At 40.9% G+C, this 15,618-nt stretch overlaps 1 protein-coding gene across 1 annotated transcript; it reads right to left on the bottom strand.

Moving 5' to 3' along the window:
• Window positions 1-801: 801 nt before the first annotated feature.
• LOC149150399 (uncharacterized) lies at window positions 802-1,651 on the bottom strand. Its single transcript, XM_089442781.1, has 3 exons — window positions 1,642-1,651; window positions 1,144-1,580; window positions 802-1,054 (listed from the first exon to the last, which is right to left on the bottom strand). The coding sequence occupies exons 1-3, from the start codon at window positions 1,649-1,651 to the stop codon at window positions 890-892; spliced, it is 612 nt and encodes a 203-aa protein (XP_089298907.1). The 3' UTR covers window positions 802-889.
• Between the last annotated feature and the right edge of the window lie 13,967 nt (window positions 1,652-15,618).

The following is a 15,618-nucleotide window of genomic DNA, read 5'->3' on the forward strand; positions in this document are numbered from 1 at the left end:
ACGACGGGGAAAAACTTAAACATTATCCGAATCTAAAGACTTGCATGGCTGGTAGTTGAATATCACAACGATTCAATATGTGAGTTATTACCAAGATAAGTTGAGAGCCATGCAGTAATATTAAATAGACATTCCTGAAATGTATCGTATAAACATTTAAAACATGCCAAGGGAATAACAAATATTCGATAGCATTAAAGCCGCAGAAGTATTGACTGCTAAAATCAAACCAGGAGTCTATAACCAAACTGTGTAACCATTATGCATCTTCCAGCTCCTCAGGGTTTCCTGTCACGGAGAACCCTTAACTAGTCGACCATACATCTATAGAAGTCAGATGCAGGTGCGACAATTCTGTTACTCTATACACATATGTAAATACGCCAACAATAGGGCATAAACCCTTGAATCATACTGTAACAAAATGCATGCATGCCATAAACCGAACAAGCAAGGTTCCAAAATGAAGAGAACGTATTACGCATACGGTTAACAATTAAACCCTATGATTCATGAAAGAAAACCATTCTTATCGGTATAAGAAGTAAACATTAGCGAAATACAGCAGTTATATATATATTAAAATTATAGGCCGCAAGCCATATGAGTTCAAAGTTAAACAACGAGCTGGTTTCCAACCAGGGTTTCACGATAGTCAGAATACATGGCTGTAGCCACAATACTTTCAGTAAAACGAAAGAAATAATACACAACTGTCTAACAGAACCAAGTGAAATCTTTAGCCTCATAAACAAAGGTAAAAACCCAATTCACCGCAAGCAAAGAGATGCCAAATTCCTTAATCAATTTCCCAGAACATTTGAAAACAGAATGAGACCCTGGGTCCGTCATAACCTGCGGCCAACCATGCAATATTAAGGTTGGGGTCTCATTCCAAACACAGAGGAAAACTTCTGGCAACCCGAAGAGAGATGAAGGTGAAGCAACCGAAACTAAACCCTGGCAAAATAGATAAATACCTTTGTAGCTCGGCGGGCCTCATTTGGAGGGATTCTTCCAAAGCCGTAGAAGCTGGGAGATGCCCGTTCACAACCTGACAATTAAAAGACAAAACATTAGATTTCTGCATAAACAATTAAAACGCAGAATCGCATCAGATCTTTTAACTGGTTGTGTAATTACCTGGCCGTTTCGAGACTGAAATCCATGGAGTGGGAACCCCTTTGGAATGGCGCATGTACCTGGAGTAGCGGTGGTCTCGGCGCGGAATGACGGAGTAAAACCCTTCACAGTGGTAAACAGAGAGCCGGAATTCGCTGAGCAGAGGGAGGGAAACTTCGAATAACCCGGAGGAAACCATGTATATACTCTACCTGCCAGCGGTGGGAGCGTGGAACAATGCTGACCCTTGATCTCCTGCAGCAAATGCACACCGTCGATGGAGGCGAGATTACCAAAAAGTAAGGCGCGGGAAATTCCCAAGCTCAGTAACCATACCCCTGTCACGTGACCAGGACAGTGGAATTTAACACTGTTGCCAGATGTCCAGCGCAGGAGGCGCCAACCAATGAAGACAGACCAGTCTTGATTTGCTCGAAGGGTAGTACTATACCATCGTACTATTGATAAACCATAGACCAACATTAAGCATTGATTAAACATTGGTTTAATAAACATTACCTGCCACCATATATCGCCTTAGGTTAGGCCTGAATACGTGGGGGTGACAATACTCACGATGTTATGTATATTTAAATAAAGTGCAGGTGCATATCTAAGGTGTGGCACTATATAAAAGAATTTTTTTTTATGTATATATGTATTAGCATGTAGACATGTGACAATTGGTATCAGAGCCCAGATTACCCAAGCTGTGGCCTCTGGCATGTGAATGAAGTATTTAAGATGAGAAGGTCATTATGACATTGATATTCTTTTGGGATAACAAAATTGTGCGGGTAGCTCACAATGTTAAATGTTCATGATCAGACCAGGCTATCACAACGTAATAGTTAGTATGCAGGGAGCTGGCAGCGCACCGCACAGGTCCGCAGCCAATCGGGGGCCTGCAACAAATTTTGGAGACAACCCAGAGTTGTGGGTGCAGCTGGGCGAGGAGACCCGCAGCACGAATCTGGCCATACTAGAAACAGTTCAAGAGCTGAAAAATGAAATGGCTCGGCTCCGGGAGGATAATGCACGATTGACAATGGAGCAGGAAAGGATTTTAAAAAGTTTGTCTGACAAACAGAACCCGCCACTAGCTAACCCCAGCGCAGAACAGCAGAGAATAACGGAGGAGCAACGTTATCAAGCAGAATCTGAAATCCCTGAAGAAGGAGAGGACCAATCTGATAATGCATCAGAACAGCAGACCTCAAAGCGTCAAAAGGTGGAATTGCAAGGAGAATTTCGAAAGATTAAACCCCCACATTACGATGGGGAACAAGAGGAAGCAGCTGAGGCATGGCTAATCAATATGAATAAATACTTTCAGTTATATGAATATGATCATAACTTGAAGGCACGATTGGCCATCTTCCAGTTACAAGGGAAGGCGACACTGTGGTGGGAGGAAGTGAAAATCGTTAAAGGGGTAACTGAACGAACCATAACGTGGGAAAAATTCCAGAAATATTTTAAGGAGAGATACTTGACGGAATGGTTTTATGATGAAAAGGCAAAGGAATTCCATGATCTGCGATTGGGACAGCAGACTATGGATGAGTTCATCAATCGTTTCACATCTTTGCTCCGCTATGTACCCTACCTTAAAGAAGAAAAAGCCAAGGTGCAGCGGTTTGTTAGCAGCCTACCCATGTATATGAGGGAAAGGATTGAATTTGACAATCCTAGAACCATGGATGAAGCTATTCGCAAGGCCAGAATCTGCTACCAGCAGAGCAAACAGAAAGGGGACAGTTCCAACAGAAAATGGAATGAGAAAAAGAATAGTAAAACTGTTGGAAATAGTAGGGGGAGTCGAAGCGGTGGAATCAAAGGAAGCAGCAAGGGCCAGAACAGTAGAGCAGCCCCGAGAAGTTCATTCAGGTCCAAGCCCATCGGTGAAACCAGAATGAGTGAACAACCCGCCAAGATGGATACTGAGGGAATAACCAGACCCCCAGTGCAGTGCTGGGGTTGTGGCGGACCGCACTACGTCAAGAATTGCCCGCAAAGGAAAGGAACTGATCAGATATCCCAGATTCATGAAGCATCAACCGTGGGTGACGTAGGACGAAGTATGCCGAGAATTAACGCAGCCTTGGACGACCGCCAGGCGGAATACCAGCCCACCATGGTAGAGTTTGAAGGTAAAATTTTAGACCTTTCCATCACTGTTCTAATTGATCCTGGAGCTACTTTAAGTTATATTAGTCCAAAGATAGTTGAACAGTGTAAATTGCAGCCTGAAAAATTCAGGAACCCTTGGCTGGTACAGCTAGCTACAGGGACTAAAAGACGAGTAATGGAAAAAAGTTGTCCTATAGTGATAGCAGGACAACCAATAGTGGCAGATCTGAACATGCTTCCACTCGGGTCCTATGATGTCCTAATTGGGATGGACTGGCTAGAAAAGCATTGGGCTTTGGTGAACTGTAAAACGAAGGTCATACGGTACAAGGATGATGCTGGGATAGAACAAGAAATGCAGGGAATTAAACGACCAGTGCAGGTCCGGCCAATCACTGCATCTCAGCTGGCAAAATGCATCCGGAATAGATGCCAAGTGTATGCTATTCAGGTGGGCTATGCAGAAACTAAGAATAAGGAAAACCCGCTAGAACACCTCCCAGTAATAAAAGAGTTCGCAGATGTGTTTCCCGAGGAAATTCCTGGATTACCTCCAAAGAGGGATATAGACTTCACCATTGAGTTAATACCAGGAGCTGCTCCAGTTTCGCAGACACCTTATAGAATGAGTGTACCAGAGTTGACTGAATTGAAAATGCAACTACAAGAATTGCTGGATAAAAATTATATCCGCCCCAGTGTATCTCCATGGGGAGCTCCGGTGTTATTCGTCAGGAAGAAAGATGGAACTCTTAGAATGTGTATTGATTACCGGCAGCTAAACAAGCTCACAATTAAAAATAAATACCCTTTACCACGGATCGATGAGCTTTTTGATCAAGTCAAGGGAGCGACAATATTTTCTAAAATTGATTTGCGATCTGGTTACCATCAGATCAGAATTAAAGAAGAAGATATCGCTAAAACAGCCTTCCGGACCCGGTATGGACACTACGAGTTTGTAGTGCTGCCTTTTGGATTGACTAATGCACCCGCCACGTTCATGTGTTTAATGAACAACGTGTTCCATCAATTTTTAGAAAAAATTGTACTAATATTCATTGATGATATTTTGATTTATTCTCGCTCTAAGGAGGAGCATGAGGAACATCTCCGGATGGTACTGCAAACTTTGCGAGAACATCAGTTGTATGCTAAGCTCAGCAAATGTGATTTCTATAAAGAGGAAATCCAGTATTTGGGTCATGTGATTTCAAAGGAAGGGATTGCCGTGGATCCTGAGAAAATAAAAACCATACTGGATTGGCCTGTGCCAAAAGATGTGGCGGATATCAGATCCTTCATGGGATTGGCTGGATACTACAGAAGATTTGTGGAAGGTTTTTCAAGGGTGGCATATCCCATCACGTCCTTGCAAAAGAAAGGGAGGACATTCAAATGGAGTTCTGAATGTCAACAAAGTTTTGAGAAGCTTAAGCAATTACTCACGTCTGCTCCTGTTTTAAGTATAGCTGATCCGGACAAAGACTATGTGGTATGTACCGATGCCAGCCGAGAAGGCGTCGGAGGTGTGTTAATGCAAGAAGGGAAAGTAATCGCCTATGAATCGAGAAAATTGAAGGAACATGAGCAGAAGTATTCTGCCTATGATTTGGAATTGGCAGCTGTCATACATGCGCTTAAGATGTGGCGGCACTACCTTTTGGGAAGGAAATTTCTGTTATTAACAGATCTGTTATTAACAGATCATCACAGCTTAACAAATTATTTTAGTCAGCCCACACTGAACGCAAGACAAGCTCGTTGGGCAGACTTCTTAAGTGGGTTCGACTTTGACATTAAACATCTAAAGGGAAAGGAAAATCGTGTAGCAGACGCACTAAGTCGGAAGGTACAATGTTTGTATGAAGTTACATTCAGTAGGTGGGAAAATTCCTTGCGGGAAATGATGAAAACAGTAGCAAGCCAAGATGCTGAATACCAGCGGATGAAGCAGCAAATGCCACTTTCCAGCGAGGGAAGTCCGCAGGAATATGAGGTTAGCAGGGATGGAATGCTGCTTTACAAAAAAAGATTGTTTGTACCAAATGACAACAACCTCAAAAATTTAATCTTGAATGAGTTTCATACTAGTCATTACGCTGGCCATCCCGGGTACCAGAAAATGCTGACTGCACTTCGGAAGGAATATTACTGGCCGGGAATGAAAAAGCATGTGGCTGAATATTTAGCGCGATGTTTGGAGTGTCAGCAGATCAAGACGGAGCACCAGCATCCGGCTGGATTATTGCAACCCCTGCCCATCCCAGAATGGAAATGGGAAATTATATCAATGGACTTTATAACTGGGCTGCCTAAAACAAAGAGAAACAATGACTCTATTATGGTAGTGGTTGATAAGTTAAGTAAGGCAGCACACTTCATACCAGTACAATCCACCTACAGGGCAGTGCAAATTGCACACATCTTCATGCAAAATGTGTTCAGACTTCATGGACTCCCAAAGACTATAATATCAGATCGGGATGTAAAGTTTACGTCCGCCTTTTGGAGAGCGCTATTTGCAGAATTGGGTACACAGCTGAATTTTAGCACAGCTTACCATCCCCAGACTGATGGACAGACGGAGAGAGTAAATCAGATGGTGGAGGACATGTTGAGGGCATGTGTCATGCAGAAACCGACACAATGGGAGGACTATTTGCACTTGGTGGAATTCGCTTACAACAATGGATATCACACATCAATTCAGATGTCTCCATTTGAAGTCTTGTATGGACGAAAATGTCGGACGCCCTCAAATTGGAGTGGCCCGGAGGACAAATTAAGGTTGGGACCAGAAATGCTCAAGGAGATGGAGGACATGGTCAAAAAGGTGCGAGCCAACCTGAAGGCCGCTCAAGATCGGCAGAAAAATTTTGCAGATCGGAAAAGAAGGTTCAAAGAGTATCAGGTGGGCGATCACGTTTACATCAGAATTCAGGCCAGAAAAAGTACTCTGCAGTGGAGCAGTTGTGCTAAACTTGCACCCCGTTACTTCGGACCTTTTCAGGTCTTGGCAAGGGTTGGGCCAGTAGCTTATCAGCTAGCTTTACCAAGCCACATTAGAATTCATAATGTTTTCCATGTATCCATGCTTAAGAAGTATATTTATGACCCTAAGCATGTGATCAAGTGGCAAGATATAAGGGTAAGGATTGTTTTTAATTGAACTAATTGAAAATGTATCTGGAACAAAAGACTGATACTGTTATTGGTTGCAGGTCGAACCGGAAGGAGAGGTCCTGGTCGAACCGCTGAGCATTCTCGACCGGAGAGAAGTGCAGTTGCGGAAGCGGGTTATTACCCAAATTAAAGTGCAGTGGCAGCACTATGGGCCTGAAGAGGCTACTTGGGAGGACGAAGAGCTGTTTCGGAAAGCTTATCCGGAACTGTTTGGAGACACTAGACATCGGGACGATGTCCAATCTCAGGAGGGGGAGATGTGATGACCCCGTAAAAATGTAATTATTTAAAAGTTACTACAGCAAAGAAAACTGAATTGAAATGATATTGAAGAATTTATTTTCTTTTGAGGATATTCTGTTGATTTTACATGTGCACTAAATTAATGATTAAAAGAATTAATCATGAAGATATCTGAATTCCCAAAAGGGAACTGGAAAAAGAAAAGTTAGTTAATAAAACTAGAAATAACCACCTTCCCTAACTGGAAGGGTTTCCAGGGAAAAAGGGGGTTGGTTGAGAAACTCTGGGCTGTAGAGACAGGCAGAGGAAAGAGAAAGGGGAGGAAAAACCCTGTATGGACTAAGTCTGGTAAGGACCAGATAGTCAAGCACACAGTGCTGGCTTACTGAGGATAGTGATCCGGTAAGTAGAAGCTTGGGGGGAGACTCAGGTCTAGAAGGACTGGTCTCACGGTTGGGTGGATAACAAGCTTTACACAGAGATTTGGCAGGAGACTTGTTCCAGACTCACCTTATCAGTGGAGATCAGGTAAGTAACGGAACCCTTATGTCCCCATATTTATCTGTGTAACTTATAAATGTAACTGCGATTGTCTGTACAATAATTGTATAGTGTAGCTGTGGTTATCTGTACAAGATGTAAACAACCTAGCTGTAAAGAACAAAAGATAGTGTGACTATGGTTATCTGTACAAGATGTAAACAACCTAGCTGTAAAGAACAAAAGATAGTGTGACTATGGTTATCTGTACAAGATATAAACAAACTAGCTGTAAAGAACGAAAGATAGTGTGACTATGGTCATCTGTACAAGTTGTAGACAGTATAGCTGTAAAAACCAAAAGACAGGGTAACTTCGGTTATCTGTACAAATAAGAGATATATTTATGACTTTCTGTGCGAAAGAAAATTGTATACAGAGTATCTGTAAAACTCAAAATACAGAGAACTGAGAACGTTTGAATATCTAAACAAAGGAGGCAGTAGAACTATTAAACAAGCCCTATCCTTACAAGATAAATGGTTCACAGTCTAAGAGTATCCGAGCTAGAAAATCTGGTTATTCATACCGATAATAACTCTGGGTCGGTATCATATCGTGGCCCCAATGATCACAGTCAGCCGTATAACTTTCATGATATTCTTAAACAAATGTCTTTTCCTATAACCTCAACCAGCTGGTAATGTCAAATAGAGATTTAATAAGATGATGCGAGGGCATTAACAAACTCTGAACCCCTGAACCGGTCCAGCCGTAGCAGGTGGGGGTTCTGACGAGTCCATAACGACGGGGAAAAACTTAAACATTATCCGAATCTAAAGACTTGCACAGCTGGTAGTTGAATATCACAACGATTCAATATGTGAGTTATTACCAAGATAAGTTGAGAGCCATGCAGTAATATTAAACAGACATTCCTGAAATGTATCGTATAAACATTTAAAACATGCCAAGGGAATATCAAATATTCGATAGCATTAAAGCCGCAGAAGTATTGACTGCTAAAATCAAACCAGGAGTCTATAACCAGACTGTGTAACCATTATGCATCTTCCAGCTCCTCAGGGTTTCCTGTCATGGAGAACCCTTAACTAGTCGACCATACATCTATAGAAGTCAGATGCAGGTGCGACAGTTCTGTTACTCTATACACATATGTAAATACGCCAACAATACGGCATAAACCCTTGAATCATATTGTAACAAAATGCATGCATGCCATAAACCGAACAAGCAAGGTTCCAAAATGAAGAGAACGTATTACGCATACGGTTAACAATTAAACCCTATGATTCATGAAAGAAAACCATTCTTATCGGTATAAGAAGTAAACATTAGCGAAATACAGCAGTTATATATATATTAAAATTATAGGCTGCAAGCCATATGAGTTCAAAGTTAAACAACGAGCTGGTTTCCAACCAGGGTTTCACGATAGTCAGAATACATGGCTGTAGCCACAATACTTTCAGTAAAACGAAAGAAATAATACACAACTGTCTAACAGAACCAAGTGAAATCTTTAGCCTCGGAAACAAAGGTAAAAACCCAATTCACCGCAAGCAAAGAGATGCCAAATTCCTTAATCAATTTCCCAGAACATTTGAAAACAGAATGAGACCCTGGGTCCGTCATAACCTGCGGCCAACCATGCAATATTAAGGTTGGGGTCTCATTCCAAACACAGAGGAAAACTTCTGGCAACCCGAAGAGAGATGAAGGTGAAGCAACCGAAACTAAACCCTGGCAAAATAGATAAATACCTTTGTAGCTCGGCGGGCCTCATTTGGAGGGATTCTTCCAAAGCCGTAGAAGCTGGGAGATGCCCGTTCACAACCTGACAATTAAAATACAAAACATTAGATTTCTGCATAAACAATTAAAACGCAGAATCGCATCAGATCTTTTAACTGGTTGTGTAATTACCTGGCCGTTTCGAGACTGAAATCCATGGAGTGGGAACCCCTTTGGAATGGCGCATGTACCTGGAGTAGCGGTGGTCTCGGTGCGGAATGACGGAGTAAAACCCTTCACAGTGGTAAACAGAGAGCCGGAATTCGCTGAGCAGAGGGAGGGAAACTTCGAATAACCCGGAGGAAACCACGTATATACTCTACCTGCCAGCGGTGGGAGCGTGGAACAATGCTGACCCTTGATCTCCTGCAGCAAATGCACACCGTCGATGGAGGCGAGATTACCAAAAAGTAAGGCGCGGGAAATTCCCAAGCTCAGCAACCATACCCCTGTCACGTGACCAGGACAGCGGGATTCAACACTGCTGCCAGATGTCCAGCGCAGGAGGCGCCAGCCAATGAAGACAGACCATTCTTGATTTGCTCGAAGGGTAGTACTATACCATCGTACTAATGATAAACCATAGACCAACATTAAGCATTGATTAAACATTGGAATGATAAACATTACCTGCCACACCATATACCGCCTTAGGTTAGGCCTGTATACGTGGTGGTGACAATACTCACGATGTTATGTATATTTAAATAAAGTGCAGGTGCATATCTAAGGTGTGGCACTATATAAAAGAATTTTTTTTTATGTATATATGTATTAGCATGTAGACATGTGACACTCTACATCGGGCAGCGTTTGTTCATTTGTAAATTTTAAGAATAGTACAATTTAGAAAATTAGAGGTTTGTTGAGTCTAAAGGTTCATTCTACAGTTTAGTATGATATGAAAAATTTATACTTGAAACAATTGGAACAATTGGATCTCTCTTGATCAAATTAAATCTGTATTTAAGATAAATCTATACTAATTAAATTCCCAGCCAAATTTGAAAACATATACAGAGTTGAGCACCTGCTCAAATTAAGACTTTGGAGGCATGTCAAATTCCCAACTGTATCTGGGAGCGTTTGCAGAGTGGCGCACTCTAGCACCACCGGACTCGTTTGCAGAGTGGCGCACTCTAGCACCGAAAGACTTTGCATGCTTGTCAAGTTCTCAATCCAGCCTGGGAGTGTCTGTAAAGTAGAGAACCCGCCCAACTGAAGATTTTGCAGACCCATCAACTTCCTTACTAAATCTGGGACCATCTGGAGATTGGAGCATCCGTCCAAGATGAGTTTGGAGGCCCGTCAGATTACCAAAAGAATTTGGAAGCATGTGCAGAGTGGAGCACTGACCCAAGGCAAGACTTTGGAGGCCCGTCAAATTCCCAACCAAATGTGGAGCTATTGTAGCACCCGCTCAAGGCAAGACTTTGGAGGCCCTTCAGGTTCCCAAACGAGTCTGGGAGCATCCACAGAGTGGAGAACACGCTTAAGTTAATACTTTGAAGGCCTGTCAGTTTCCCAAGAGAGTTTGGGAGCGGCATGGCAAGACATTGGAGGCTCGTCAGTTTCCAACTGAGTCTGGGACAGTATGCAGTGCGAAACACCCGCCGAAGTCAAGACTTTGGTGGTTTGTCAGCTTCCCAACCGACTCTAGGAGCATTTGCAGAGTGGATCACCCACCCAAGTCAAGATCCTGCAGGCTCGTCAGGCTACCAAACCAATCTGGGAGAGTTTGCAGAGGGTAGCAGCCGTACAAGGCAAAACAGAGGCTCGTCAAGTTTCTAATCCAGTCTGGGGGCGTATGCATAGTGGAGCACTTGTACAAGTCAAGAAGCTTGAGGCCCTTGAAGTTTCCAATAAAGTCTTAAAAGTGGAGGCCTGTCAGATTTCCAAACGTATCTGGAACTTGAAGCATTTGCAAAGTGGAGCACGCGTACAAGTTAAGCCGTTGGACACCTGTTAAGTTTCCTAGTTGGGGAGTGTTTTAGAATGAAAGAAATTTTAACATCCACAAGATTAGATATAGTCTATAGGACCATTAGTTTCTTTGCGTTTTGTCTTTTGCAATTCAATTCTCTTATTATTCAAATTAATGATGAGCTGACCCAACCTTCTAACAGTCCCCTCACTAAAAAGACAATGCCAAGGAACCAATGTTAACATACTGTTGTAACTGTCTCTAATGTCTTTGAAAGCATCACATTCCAAAATGAAATGTTTTTCCAATTCCACTGCCCCATAAGTGCAAAAAGTACACACCCGCTCTTCCCAAGCTTCTTTAGCTCTTTTCCACCAACCTATTTCGCACCGTAATTGATGTGAATTAGTTCCTAATAGAGAAATAAGAATCTTTGCTCTCCATGGAATGCTAGCTCCCATGTACCCTTTTTGTTGGAGATCGCACGTGGGGGTTGAATTCTTGAACATAGTACTTCTTCTTTCTACCCAACTCTTTTCCCCTTATATGCTTACGAAACTTCTCCATAACATAACTCCTTAAATACTTGCTATTTGTGGGACATGCATTGAAGTAAATATTCCATTTTTGCATCCATTTGTTGTTTTGTCTCATCCATGATTTGTTTCTTTCACTCATTCCTTCATTGAAGATAACTTTAGGCCATTTTCCTTCTCCCATTTGTTCAATTCTCCGAAGATACCTTATGAGATGCACCATAACAATTGCTTCGATGGAAGTTGCTCATGTTTCACTCGGCGTTATCTCACAAGAAGCCGAACTTTTTTATTTTAAACTTGCTCATGATTAGGCGTTTTTGGATTTTCCCAATTTCCTTCCATTTTGAGACAAAGATGCTGCTAGCCCGCAATTCATACCCATAATATATCACTAGACAAACTAGGAGCCCGAAAAGCACTTTAATTGTTTTCCAATCTCATAACTCTATCTCTCTACATATGTTTTGAAGAGCATATAATGCTTTCCACCCTCCTAAAATTCTCTTCTCTCTGCAGTGCTCCCAATTAAGCTTGTTGTTGAAATCAATCCTGAGATACTTGTATTCAATTAATTCTTCAAGAATGTTGCCTTCAAAGAATAACGTGTGTTGGCTCTGGTTCTTTTTATTTGAGAAAATCATTATTTTGGTCTCGTTGGTATTGACTTGCATCCCCACTGCATTACAAAAATGCTCAAGGGCATATAGGTGCATCTGCAATCTCTGGGCCAATTTAGCAATCAATACAAGGTCATCAGCATATAAAAGAAGATTTATCACAAACTCTCCCAACCAAACACCATCCCCACATTGAAAATTTAGCCACTCTTCCAATTTAAAAATATATAAACCAAAAAGAGTAGGGAATAAAGGGCAGCCTTGCTTGACTCCGATGTCACTTCTAAGGCTTTCTGAAATGCCTGCTGAAGTTCTAATTTTGATTTTCACCTCTTCATAAAGCCTATGGACAACAATTCTATAATGCAAAAGAATTTCAAGTTCTTCCATTCTACTCCACAATTTATCTCTAGGGATTGTGTCAAATGCCTTTTTGAAGTCAACAAAGCAGCGAAATACTTCTTCTTTGCCCTCCCAAACCTTTTCAATAATGTGTCTCAACATGATACCATGATCTACTATAGAATGTTTCAGCCTAAAACCCGCTTTCCCTTTTGCCCTCTTTTCTTTGACTTCTACCCACTTACTGATTCAATTTTCTACCATGTTGTTGAAGAGATTTACAAACAAAGGATTGATCATAATTGTTCTATAGTTGGAAGGATTATTAATGTCTCCACTTTTAAAAAGGGGTATTGCTAGAATAGTTGTCCAATCTCTTGGGAATCCTTACCAAATGATGTTGTTGAATATTTCCATGATGTGCGGTGCAAGAATGTCCATTCCCCACAAGAGATAAACAAATTTTCTATTTTCAACTTCTTAATTCATGTCTCTACTTCCTATAATGTGAAAAGATTTGTAGTTGTGTTGATCATGGGAGGAGGTTCCTCCTCTGATTCTTTCTCATAGATTTGTCTTGCAAAGTCAAACCATTGATTGATTGTAATATTATTTTCAATTTGCTTCTTCCTTGGTTGAAATTCCTTCCAAAAACGACTTGGCTGATTCTTGCCTAGATATATTAACTCTTCTCGCCTTGTTTGCATGAACTCATATTTTTCTTTTTTAAAATCTGCTTATATAACTTTACATTCATCTTCTCCTTGTTTGCCTTTTTCAAGGTTTTCCTTGCCATTTTTCATTCCTCATCAAACCAAGCATTTACAGGAAAACAATTTGATTCAGATTTCCTATTTTTTTCTCTTTTTCACTTCTCAATTGCACTCTGAATTATATTTGTTACCTCATGACTATTGAGGCTTTAGGAACCACTCTTCCCCTTCTGAATTGATCTCTCCAACATTATTTTGAAGATAGTGCAATTTTCTTCTGTTAGAAGAATTTTGCCCCTTGATATTGATTGTCAAGAACATTGGGTTTTCCTCCTATGTTGACTTTCTTCTGACCAAGATAGTTTTCTATAAATTGGGTTATGGTCTGATTTAAGTCCCACATATGATCTCCAATCTTAACTTCATCTGAATTATATTTGTTACCTAATGACTATTGAGGCTTTGGGAACCACTCTTCCCCTTCTGAATTGATCTATCCATCATTGTTTTAAAGATAGTGCAATTTTCTTCTATTAGAAGAATTTTGCCCCTTGATATCGATTGTCGAGAACATAGGGTTTTCCTCCTACGTTGACTTTCTTCTAACCAAGATAGTTTATATAAATTGGGTTATGGTCTAATTTTAAGTCACACATATGATCTCCAATCTTAACTTCATCTATCCTTTCTATCAAGCTTTGTGAACAAATAATGTAGCCAACAACACTTGCCCCATTGTATGTGTTGCAAGTGAACTTCCCAGACCTTTTCCATTTATCTAGACCATTGCAGATAATTAGTTGAAAGCACCACACAATGTGAGAAACTCCTATCCAAAATGATTGCTAACTTTGTCATCGTCTTAACATCTCAACCATTGGGGATTCTCTTCTTCAATAAGCCAAATAGGATTGTGATCCTCTTTGCAACAAAAAATACTAACTTGTTGATTTGTTGTTCTAGCATTGAAATCTCCCACTAAAATAACTTCTCCCTGCTGAGAATATACAACAATATCTTGCTTTAAAGTTGCATATGGGTCTTTGCTATCTAGCCCCTTATTTTTGTAAGTTTTTGAGACTTGAGGTGCAAAATAGCATGCTACAATTCTTATGTGGTTCTCATTCTTTGTTATTTTGAACCATAAATATTGTTTATTTGTATCTTCTTTCACAAATTGTATGTGACGACCTTCTTTTTCTTTCACTAAAACCAGTATTCCTCCATACCCTTTGCCATTTTTTGTTGCCTCGTTCCAAACTGCTAATTTCAAATAACCATCAAACATAGGAGTTTTACAACCATCATGTTCATGAGTTTCTGTGAGACAAATTATGTCTCTACCTTCTGCAATAGGCCCTATCCCAAGTCCCCTCCTCCAAGGGTAACCTCTACAGTTCCAACAAACTAGACTTAGGTAGACTTGGGTAGGATTTGATTGCTACGTGGCTTGGCACACAAGACTCAAATTTGAGTCTTCACCCCTTTTTCATCCATGTTGATCCTTTTGTTTTCCTCCCTATTATAGAATTAACTGTTTTTTCTTTACTGCCAAATTGCTACCCTGCTTTGTCATGAGGCCCAAACATTGCAATAACCGCTTTACCATTGCACAACCATGCTATTTTCCCTTCGTTTCTTGTTGCTCTAATTTTCTCCACTTCTTCTCTTTCCTCCCCTTGTTGTTTACTAGTTAGATCTTCATCTAGGAAGAAGTGTGAGCCTTTCAAGGGCTTCCTTTTGCTTAAGAGATAGTGTTTGTCTTGCACACTTGCCATGATGACTTTTATGGGTCAAGGCCTCTCTTCACATATTTTTCCAACCCTTCTTGCTTGACAAATTTTCCCTCTAAAATATAATTTCTCTTTCAAAAAGTCTCTTGTCAAATTGACAGTGCTTTCATTCTTTCCATAGTCTCTTTATCTCATACAATCCGATCCTCAAACGGAAAGTGGGCCAAGGGGCCTTTTTCTTTCTATGAAGGACTCCTAATAACTCTTTATTCAACTGATAAGACACTTCTTGAAAGACCACCTTATTAGTTACATATCGTGCCATGATATGAGGAGAAATCTGACATCCAAAGCATCAGATGTATGTACCTTCTGGCACAGCAAACCAATCCGCAATATCATGTAATGACTCCCTCACTTGGTCGGTCATGCAAGGAGGATTGATCTCATATATCATCTGGAATATGACTGCGAAGAAATGCTCATCTAATATGTTGTATGCCCCTCTGAAACTCAAATTTGACAACACCCTGTAGTGGAAGTAAACTAGAAACTTACCTTGTGGGGTCCAATTCCAATACATTTCTGGGAATGCATACCGTGCACATATCTCATCCAACAAAAATGCAGACATATAGAACTTTGGTGCCTAGTTTGACCTTAGAGATGATTTAGCCTGCCCAACATGTCGCCGCAACTCAAAAGAAAGTATATTTGCCCAATTAAAGATTTTTCCATAGGTAACTACCATGTTGAGCATATATCCAGTTC

The sequence above is a fragment of the Pinus tabuliformis genome, chromosome 9 (assembly GCF_031772625.1).
Source record: "Pinus tabuliformis cultivar Carrire ecotype Pingquan chromosome 9, CPIR1, whole genome shotgun sequence".
Classification (NCBI taxonomy): Eukaryota; Viridiplantae; Streptophyta; class Pinopsida; order Pinales; family Pinaceae; genus Pinus; species Pinus tabuliformis.